This window comes from Galendromus occidentalis, unplaced genomic scaffold, assembly GCF_000255335.2.
Source record: "Galendromus occidentalis unplaced genomic scaffold, Mocc_1.1 scf7180000077508, whole genome shotgun sequence".
Lineage (NCBI taxonomy): Eukaryota > Metazoa > Arthropoda > Arachnida > Mesostigmata > Phytoseiidae > Galendromus > Galendromus occidentalis.
Genome location: NW_003805496.1, coordinates 201,156 through 211,970, shown reverse-complemented (window position 1 = coordinate 211,970; position 10,815 = coordinate 201,156). Strand labels below are relative to the sequence as shown.

The window sequence follows — 10,815 nt, the reverse complement described above, 5'->3', positions numbered from 1 at the left end:
AGAAAATAATCGGGCCACTGTCGTCTGGTACACAAACTCGTGGCACCTCGCCGCCTCGATGAACTACTCACGGCCGAGGAGCACTTTCGGGGAGGATTAGGAGGATCGGCGGGTAAGAAGACCACTAAATACCCCCTTCGGAAGCGAGATTCAGGTGGGGTTTTTGGAAGAGCAATCTTGGCTCGAATTCAAATGAGTATCGCTCGGGAGAGCCCTTGGATTTGATTCGAAGTACAAGAGTTTCTTCCGGGAGGTGAAACGAGCCAAAAGCCCCGCTACACTTAAGCTCCGGAAGAAAACCCACTCGAGCGAAAACAACTCTTCGAGCACCCTCGAGCGACGAGTGTTCTTCACTCTTGAAAATTCCGAGTCGGATGTCCCGGAAGCGGAGAAAGCTGCTAGACCCGGATGGGGATATTGTACATAGTCGCTCGGCTTGGTAATTTAATCACGTGATGAGGATAATAATTTGACTTTCATACTTACAATTTTCTCCTGAACCAGTGGTTTGATCAATTAAAGTCGGTTATCGCTGTCTAGAGAAGATTGTTTGGGCTCATCACACGGAGCTAATTCCCTCTGACTCCAGGAACACACAGAGCTCAAGCTCGCCAGGGAAGCTGCTACTGGCGATTATTCGTTGGCAAGGTAACGAGTTGAGCCGAAGCACTCCATCTCACGCGAAACGTCAAGCTTCCGCAGCTGCTGCCGGTTTCGCTTGGTGAGTGATCTCGGGATCCGTATCGAGCTTTGATTCTGGGTTCAGGGGAGCGTATCTGCTTTGATAAACGCTGTGCGAATCCCCTAATAGAATTCGGTCGGACCTGAGCAGGAGTTCCCCAGTTATTGACTACATTGACCCCTAGCTCCGGGCCCTCATACCGCGAGCTCCCGACAACTACTCCCGCATGGCAATCCCCGCCAAGGAGGAGCTGAGAAACCATAATCCGATGACTGACCAGAAGGCCGTTCAGTCGGATACGCTCATCCGCAGACACTATTGCTCCTTTGATCGTCTCTCCGTTGATCGCAGATGTCGCGGATATCTCCCCAAGTCGAGAGATATCGTTTTCTCGAGCAGTCTAATGATTACTCCGGGTTATGCTTCCGGAATATTAGACCCCGTTACACTCGAGCCCGGAACGCCGCCGACCCGACAGAAAAACCGGAGAACTGTCAGAGGATTTCCTTTCACTCGGGGTAGGGCTAAGAAGATGGCGCGGTCGCGCCAAAAGCCCTGAATTTTCGTGGTATTCTCAGGCGATCCTCCAAGGGAAGTCAATTGGGGATGAAAATTGGCGTGAGTTTCAGAGTAAAATGCCGTGAATGATTCCCAGCCTCAACTCGGTGGGATCAAGCTCCCGCAATGCCGAGTGAAAAGCGGCATTTGATATTGTGTCTTCAATATTGAGAGTCGCCTGGAAGTACCCCCCCTTCTCGAGGAGCACAGTGCCAGTGTTGACTCTGCTTTATCAGCTCAAACTCGGAATCGCATCTATCAACAGGCTCCTTCCGAACTCCCGTCGTGTGAGTGAATTTCTCATTCTACCCGATCAGGTCGAATATCGTTAGCAGTCTCGTATAACATCTCAAAACAGAGAAACGAGCAAGACCATCCTTGACTTCTGTGATAAAACTGACGCTCATCCTGAATCCTCGCAGACCCTTTCGCTGGAGCGCCAGCCGACGCACGAAAGCTGGATCGAAATCTAGCGCTCGCGGAAGGTCGGAACCTGAGAGGGGGCAAAAGTTATAGTGATGACTACTGCTCCTGCAGTCATGTCAGGAAACTTCCGCAGCCTCGGGAAGGAGGTGTGACCACCCTTCGATCGCATCCGGTCAAGGAAGCTTATGCCGTAGTAGGTGACAGCGTCGCTGCGGCAGCTGCAGATGTTCGAGGCAGATGAAATCTAGAGGGCTTCCCTTGTTTGCAGAACTTCGGGTTACAGCGAGCTGGAGATGATCGAGGGATGTGATCTGTTCTGAGGTGATCTGCGGGTCCTATCTCCTCCGAGTGCGGTTCAAACTCGCGAACGTGGAAATCAGTGGAATACTTACATCGGAGACGAATCAGAGACCTCAACATGCTCTATGGCGCTAATTTTCGGGCTCGTCGAGGGACGCGTTACTCCTAAACCAGGCGTCGTCAACAAGTTCGCAACGTACACAGATGCTCCTCGATAGGGTATCGATTGCTCGCTTACGGGCCTTTCTCCCTCATGCGCTTTAACCTCCCATGCCGCGACACGATTAGGTCCAATTAATTCCAACGCCTCGTTTCGATCTACGGTAGCGCTCAAACACGATGAGTCATTGTGGTATGATAATGTATCAATACAATCCATTCTGAAGAACATCTAGGTACTAGGTATCTCCTCACGAGGAGCTCCCCATCCGGCGATAGCCTCTCGCCTGCGGTCAAACGTCGAGGGATATTCCCGGACGCAGCGCAAGAGGCCTCTTGGCCGCAGGCGACTAGGAGAAGAGGGGAATCATATCAATATACTTGTACGATTTCATTGAACGAGCCGTCGCGTAATATCGATAGGATCGTAGGGGGAAGCCCCCTCTCTTCCAAATTAATCGAAACCACCGTTTTCTCGCGAGCTCGACTTCTCCGAAGCTAGGTCCTCGGAAACAGAGGCCTCCAAAGCTCGACATTCTTTCCTGGCTGTTCTGAGCCACGGAATAGCTTGGAGAGTCGCGCGCTCTTGGCAGTCGCCAAATCGAATAATCGGGGGACATGCACTTGCGTGGGCGCTCACAGCGCATCGGGGAAGGCAGTCCAGACGAAGAGAAACAGTCTTACGTTCTCGATCGAAAGTCGAAGAGGGAACCGGAAACGACGGGTGTCTCTGTCCATGTTCGGATTCCTTGACTCTCTGGAGTCCTTGAGTTCTGAGCTGGGTCGCTAGCCTGGTGGGATGAACTTTGGCAGAATCCGAGACGCCTGCTTTCAATACTGCGGAGTATCCCGAGTTCCGGACATCGGAATTCCGTAAGCATTTGGATTCTGAGCAGTAGCTGGGGGAATATTTCTCGCTACATCAGCGGCTTTATCGCGCAGATGGCAACTTTTGGAAGCCCTAGATTGCCAGAAAAGTTGAATCAGAGAGATGATCTCAAGCTCCAAGCAGTAACGGAAGCATCCCTTCAAAGTCTTCGAAATATGGTTCGCAACTGTCGAGGACAAACGGTAGTCCCGCAGGCGCCAACGGCTTCGAGTCATGGAAGCATTTTATCTCTCGGAGTGACCCGTCCCGGGCAGTGCTATATCCTGTTTTGCTTCCATTTCGAGTTTAATGATTCTTTCACGATGCATGCTGCGATCGAAAAGACTCTGATGTTGCTTTTCATCGGATGCGATTCGGAAGATTTATGGCGTCTGCCGACGCGACGGCTGCGCGAACCCCTCAAACTGCACTGAATACGCCCGCTTACATAGACGGGAGGAAATTACGCGCAGTAATGTTCCAAGCGTCTGCGGAAGTCTCCTCCGAGGTGGCTCTTTCGCAATTTGTCCACTTCGCGTCTGACTGAGCTCCGTGGGACTTTCTACGACATGAAAGATCTGAGGGAATTCAATTTTCCATGTTGGGGAGTCTGAGTGAATTTTTTCAGAGTTTTTTTTCGAATGCCGAGAGAAGACGTCTCCCGTACCAAATGCCGGCGCTTCTCGACATTCATCAGATGGGGGGTGCGAAAGAACACGTTTCAGGAGCAGGGGGCCCCGGTTCGGGACATGAAGGACATGACCGGAACGACCTTCGAATTCCGTGACAGATCTCGTTACGAAGCATCTTGAGCTCCGACTCTCAGCGCCCTATTTCACAAAAATAGATTGACCTATCATTGTCAGGTGAAAGACACCGAGATTCCCCAGATCGATTCAGGCTCATCCTATCTCTCCCCAGAGTCGACTGGGAATGAGCTTAATTCAGATCAAGATGAACGCGAGCCGCTTCTCTCGAACTCACGCTATCCCGAACACAGCGATGATGATTGACGACAGCCTTCGATTCGCGTTCGGGCTCGCCCGTTCTTTTTTTCGTCCCCGATCAAATATCCCGAATTACGGACGAGGAATTTATCCCTAGATCTGGCTCCGTGATTGCTCCCATCGAGGGGATCGGGAATTCCCGTTTTTAGCTGTTTTTCTGCGATCGTGGACTCGATTCAGATCGATCGGTAGCGCTCAGTCCAGCGTAAATTATATCGATGTCCTCTAACAGACCCCGCTTCCTGACTCTCTAGCCAACTATTAGTTTGAAACTAATACGATGCTAAAAAAGCTGCGCAGAGTTACTCGGTCGAGACAGTGTCTCGGGGCAGGAGCAACCGAGGAGCGGAAGGAGAACAAAGGTTGGTGAGTTTCTGCGAAGGAACACTCTCTGATTCTCCCTTACGAAGCAAATTTCTGGAGCCCGGAACTCCAGAGCTCAGCCGTCTTCCATAGCTGGGATGAGTAGGAGTCCTACTTCAGAGGTCGAGCTGAGCAGACGACCGACGGGAAGACTACTTGAGCTCTCATCCAATCGGAAAGTGGCATCAGATTCCCTTTTGGGGGAACAGATGGCCGACTCAGGGAATCGAGCCAGGTTTCCATGGATGAATACTCGGTCGCAGTCTCAACTGACCCTTCGGCTTCCATGCCGCAGGCTCATTCGACTGAGGTCCCCTCCGGTGATAAATCGTTCTTGTCGTCCCCCGAAGAAGTCACTCGACCGAGTGTTGGATGAGCATCGGGGTTCGACAATGATTCGAACTAAGGTACAGCGATAAGCACTGACGTCCTGTTCGAGTTTCGTTCCGTCGGGCGGTCCGAGATGTAACCTCTGTATGCCTCCATCTTTAGTTTCTTAGGTCACTATTCGGAAGTTAGCGACTCGCATTTCTGAGGCCGCTTCTCCACGGATCACGAGGCTGGCGATCCGTATGAATACGGAATACCGACTTCGGCTATAAGGAGTCGGGAAATAGCCATCGCTGCTGTTTCGAATACTGATAATTCTTTCTCGAAGTCCCGTGAGCACCTCTGCCGGGGAGGCCTCAATGTCGGCTCTTGTGATTATCATCCTGGAATAATGTTGTGCTTCCTTGGGTCGGAAGCTTAGGATGCTGACTCGAAGGTCCGCCCGAAGGTGCTCGGTCCGGATAGAGTGCACAATAACGCCGCAAACCAGATATGTTGGTGATGCATGTACGATATCGATGCATGCGGAAACTCTCTTACAATGCGGTCTAAGCGAGGGCTTCCCGATCGCATGGCAGGATGTCGAAGCTTATTCATACGGTCCCGAAGACCCGAACCGCTGAATCTCGATTTCGGATTCGAAATATTCGGAGGCCTTCAATGGGGAAGCTTCCTTTCTACCGAGCGGGGTGGAAGGAATCTTCTCCGAGCCGGCGATGACAGAGACAGCCGAATCATTATCCTCTGTCATGTATCTCCTGCGGTCAGGCCCTCGACGGCGGACTGAGCTTTGTTATAGTGAAAAGGCACCGCGAGCTGTGAGAACGCTATACCTGCGTGCGTGGCACTAGTTCTCCCTTCGAGTGCTATCTGATCGCAAGGATGGAGCGTCACAGTTCTTTCTTGCACAACAGTGGCTCGTTCCGCAAAGGAATCAGGGCTTGCGGTTCCTTCTGATGCTCCGGGAAGCAGAATTTCGAGCTGGAATCGTCACGTTCCCCATGACTCTGCTCAGAAAATGCGCGGTCGACGTTCAGTCTGGGACGTTCCGACTCGAATTGAGCTTATCTTATTTCCTCTCACTATGACTTGTGTTCTGTCTGCTCGCAAGCCGAAAACACGATCGGCTCTGAGCATCTCTATGATCGCTTTTCTGATTGAGTCGACTTCCGGAGGGGTTCCGGGATGAATGCCTCGTCAGTTTCGTGCTGCCTCGGGATGATCCCGAGTTTTTTCTCGCAAATAATCGCAGGAGTCGATCCGGCTGCTGGGGAAGCCCGAGCCCTACAGCCCACCCTCACTGCGCAGCTCGACGAATAGTACAGGGTGGGGCAAGAAATATCCACCGATTCCAGGAGCTCGTAGAAATCGAACGAGGCCAGATAACGAAATTCTGTTTGCGTCAGAAGTTGCGCCTTAAAATTGAATTTTTTTGAGACTTAAAAAAAATCCAATGTCCTATGTGAGACAATGTGTCTAATGTCGAATGCCACTGGGATTGGACCTCTTCCGTATATCCTCGCGCAGTGCTATTGGAACGGATTGATCAAAACCACGTTCAAATCAGTGGAATTGAATTTTTTTTCTTTTTTTTTAAGTCTCAAAAAAAAATCAATTTTAAGGCGCAACTTCTGACGCAAACAGAATTTCGTTATCTCGCCTCGTTCGATTTCTACGAGCTCCTGGAATCGGTGGATATTTCTTGCCCCACCCTGTATAATAGTAGGAATAGTAGTAAATCCACACGAAGGTTTCATGAGATTGACGGCTCTAAAAAAACACCTACCTCCAGGCGCGCATCCAGGATTTCCTTTGGGAGGGAGCACACGATGACTGCGGCGCTGAAATCTCGGGAAGCGGTTCCAGACGGCTACAGATGTATTATGAAACAATCATTTTTCGAAGGAACATTGGCCCCCGATGCCCCCCTTGAACACGCGCCTGCCTACCTCATCATGATGAACATGAATTTCGAAAACTTTTGTAGAATCGAGCTGCTCCGCTGCCACAACCCCTCGCACCAAGACTCACGATGTGTACACGAGAATCTTGACGAGCATAGGAGGCTCACGAGTCTCATGAGTCAACACAGAAATCCCGCGTAAAAAGTCAGAAAGTGTGTATATAAACAAAACGAGAGTTTGATCTTTTGGCAGCAGATTGTCTTTGAAAGAAAGAATCAATAGCCAATTCTTACAAGGGATCTGCAAGCTGAGCTATAAACAGCAATCTTCTCCTCAGAGAACGTGCAGCCCCCTTGGCTACTGCTCGGATGCCTTTACTCGTATTTCCAGATTTGGATTAGCTCTCGAGGTCATGACTTCTCAGTGTCCATCCTAATCGATCTCATGATCACAACACGCGCGCAATCGAGCATCGAGTGGGGCCTACGAACCTCGGGGTACATGAGACGACTCAATGCGTGCTCGTCTGCCTTCAGTTTCATTTCAGGCTGACCATGGTAGCTTTGTCTCTTCCCCTCCACCCACACCGGGCCTCAATGATCAGATCTCGAGTTGTCGAACTCGTTATAACCCGAGGGCGCGCCCTTTCTCTCATGAAGGAAAAGCTGTCACATGTGCTGGTCCCTCAAAAAGTAGGGAATGAGGTCTCGATTCTGCGCACGCTCCGCCGCCGGTCACTAATCGCAAATTGGAGCGATGCCGCTTCCAGTCCGCTTCAATGAGCATGAACAGAAAACGAGATCGATGACCGATGATGAGATGGGATCTTCGTCCCGACGCGATTTTCCGTCGGGAACGGCGCGACGGAGCGATTATCGCCGAATCTGAGACGAACTCCTATTCAATTATGGAATCGGTTCTGAAATTTCTTCATTGGGAATTACTCGACGGAGATCCAAACCCAAATCATGATAGCATCGAATCTATGTTATGTTACTTTTAGAGATGTCAGAGAATAGGTAGTCGCAGTTTTCGTTCGGAAGTTCCCGGGAACGTCCCAGGCAGCTCGAGAGGACAAACCTGCCTCAATACCATTTCGACCGTTCAGAAATCCGAGAAACTTGTACGGACAAACGTTGATTGCTATGCTTCTCGAAAATCCTCGAGCAGCCCTGAAAACTCTGAAACAAAACATCACCCTGAGAGTGTCGCTGGAGTCGCCCTGTGGACCTTTTTGATTGTTGCGGCCAGTCTGGATTTTCTCTCCACTCCCAACTTGCTCAGCGTTTCAGAGTTAATGATGTGCTTGCCGAGTGTTGTCGTTTTGGGTGAGTAGACGTTCCGGTTGCGATGAATGACAGAAAGGAATCAGTTGGCCAATTTGGCTCGAGGACACAAAGTTTCCTATCTCGGAGCATATCTCGTGTCCACGCTCTATCCTGCCGGCTGATGCCATCAAGAGGCAGAAGTGAAATTCGCTCCCATCACAGATCCGTGCTTCGGATCGATATTATCATGGGATCTCCAGTACAATCTCAAAGAATTCGGATTGTCTCCGATGATCTCTCACCGGATTCCACATCAAGCAGGGCTTTCCTTGTTGATCTCACCGACGCGTTGCCGGAAGGCGTTGCAGGAAGCGAAAGCCATCTCCAAAGATGGGTTGGTGAGGCATCGTGTTTTATGCAGAACTGACTCATGCAGTCCGCGCTATTTATATTCGGACATCTGGGGGACTTGATCATCGTTCGCCTCCGACAGGCAGATATGGAAATACTGAAAAATTCACCGGAATATCGAAATATTCCAGGGCGCCTTCGCTTCCTCCCAAGGGATGGCTTTCGACGAGTATTCGGTCGTGACCTCGGACAGGTGGAAATTGAAGATTCATCGCGTGCGAAGTCCTGACGTCTACAATAGTACGCTGTCGACCCCCGTCCTCATTTCTCACGGACTCACGTGTTCTTCTGCGGATTTCATGATGAATCCCCGAAGTGAAAGCTTGGCTTTCATCTTGGCTGATAACGGTTTCGATGTTTTCTTGGTGAATCACCGAGGGAATCAATTCAGCTACGAAAAGGTCTCGAAATCCGGGCTTGCGTATCCCGCGAAAGGAGAGGACATTTATGAATCGGCGTGAGTCAATATCTTTCGGAACCGGTTCCGAGTCAATATCTTTCGGAACCGGTTCCGAGTCAATATCTTTCGGGACCGGTTCCGAGTCAATATCTTTCGGGACCGGTTCCGAGTCAATATCTTTCGGGACCGGTTCCGAGTCAATATCTTTCGGGACCGGTTCCGAGTCAACCTCAGTCGCGACAGAACTTTCCTCGTGGAGAAGCCGCCGTTCGAGCGATCAAAGCCCAGACTGACCCTTCCTGACTCCCGCCTATTCCTCGAACATCTGTGGTCTTGCAGCTGGCAGTTCATGTCGCAGTACGACATACCCGCGGCGTTGGATTTCATCCTTAAAGAGACGGGTCACGACAAAATTCATCTGGTCGCTCATTCGCAGGGTAATCCGGTCATCCTCGGATTCCTAGGAAGCGACCACTCCTACGATGACAAAGTAGGACTCCGAAATATCGAGCAGGGCTTTGTCCAAATCGGAAATTTTGGTGCCGAGTCGAAACATCAGAACACAATCGCTTCACAGGTGGGACATTTCGCTGCTCTCTCACCGGTGGTAATACTCGGAGACGATCTCGGACCGACGGTCAAGCTCTTCCTCCGCGCATTTGCGCCAATAGTCGAGAAACTTCCCACGGTATACCTCGAGTTCATGCCATACGAGCAGAACCGAATGCATACTCAATGAGACTAAACGCGGAAAAAGAAACGAGAAGCGCATCCCGGATCAATCCCATGCAGGAATCTGTCACGGTCTTTCGATTTCAGTTCCTGTTCAAAATTGTTACGCAGGCCCGCATTTTGACTAGCGCTCAAACGTTCGGCAACCGATTCATTTATCCATTCTGCGATTTTCTGCCAGGGGTCTGTCAGCTCACTGTCAACTGGATTCTTCAAAGGGACCTCATCGATTTCTTCACTTTGAGCCCAGAATTCGATAAGGTCAGTCTTCATGCCCAGTGGTCTTGTCCCGGCTTTGTACGGCGCCAAAGGGATGCCGCCGATGCTACCGGAAATTTTTATCATAATCACCTCTCTTCCAGGGGAGAACCACAGTATTGAAAGCGGTGTGGCCTGGTGGCGTGACCGGCATGAACACTTATGAGCTATCTTCCCAAATATACATGAAACAGGAAGCTTGGACCAGGATCGACTACAGGAAGATCCCTCAGAGCGGTATCACCAATCAAGAGATGTACAACCGCGTTAGTATCACGGAGTCTCGAAGCGAAATCGAAATTCATAAATCGAGTGGGACTCGCTCCGGGTCGCTGGAAGGAGTCGGAGCCGATCCACTGCGACTGTTTAGACTTTCCTCATTTGCAGGAGGATCCCCCTGAATTCAAATTCGACGAGGCTCGGGTCAACTCATCGTATATCTTCGCAAAGAACGACGTATTCCTTGGCCTGAAGTCTGCTCAACGAATAGTCGACTGGTTGAAACCCATGAATCAGCTGATAGTTGATGAAGAAAGATTCAGCCATGTTGATTTCCTGTGGTCTTGGAGAGCTGCCTGTTTGGTTTATAATTTTGTCGTCGAGCAATTCGTGGAGTCCGATGTCGCGAGGAGTGCTCCCCACGCTCAATATCGTCGTGTGGTCGCGGAGCATTTGAAGAGCTTGGAGAGCCCTCGCTGTTCCTACATGGACTCACTCTGAATAGGCTGCCTGGGATGTAGGAACTTTTCGGAAGCGTCAGAGGATGAATCGTTCCATCCTTCATCACGACTATTTCAGAATAGGCAGACTCGGAAGGCGATGATTTTATATTCATGATGATGACAATAAATTAATAGCCTTCGTGTACGCACAGAACTGTTTCGTCAAGCTGCGTCGATCAGATCGAACGTTCTCTAAGCACACATGCTTCACACCTTCACATATGCCGCGCGTGGTAGAACTCGATTCGAACACCGTGTGTATAGGCTAAGCCGATTTTTCGATGAGGAAAAATCGGCCTAATGTTGTCCAGAGCTTCTAGGTGACTTCGAATCGAGCGCGGATTCCTCCCGTCGACCTCCCTGACAGGGGTATTTACCGAATAGCATACGATTCTGTGCCCCCGGAATGATTCAATCCGAATATTTG

At 50.4% G+C, this 10,815-nt stretch overlaps 1 protein-coding gene across 1 annotated transcript; it reads left to right on the top strand.

Annotated features, from left to right (window-relative positions):
• Nucleotides 1-7,897: 7,897 nt before the first annotated feature.
• Nucleotides 7,898-10,386, top strand: LOC100905152 (lipase 3). Its single transcript, XM_018640853.2, has 8 exons — nucleotides 7,898-7,925; nucleotides 8,088-8,263; nucleotides 8,408-8,733; nucleotides 9,016-9,166; nucleotides 9,254-9,364; nucleotides 9,496-9,669; nucleotides 9,771-9,932; nucleotides 10,054-10,386. Exons 1-8 carry the CDS (start codon nucleotides 7,898-7,900, stop codon nucleotides 10,384-10,386), a joined length of 1,461 nt encoding a protein of 486 aa, XP_018496369.2.
• The last annotated feature ends 429 nt before the right edge of the window (nucleotides 10,387-10,815 follow it).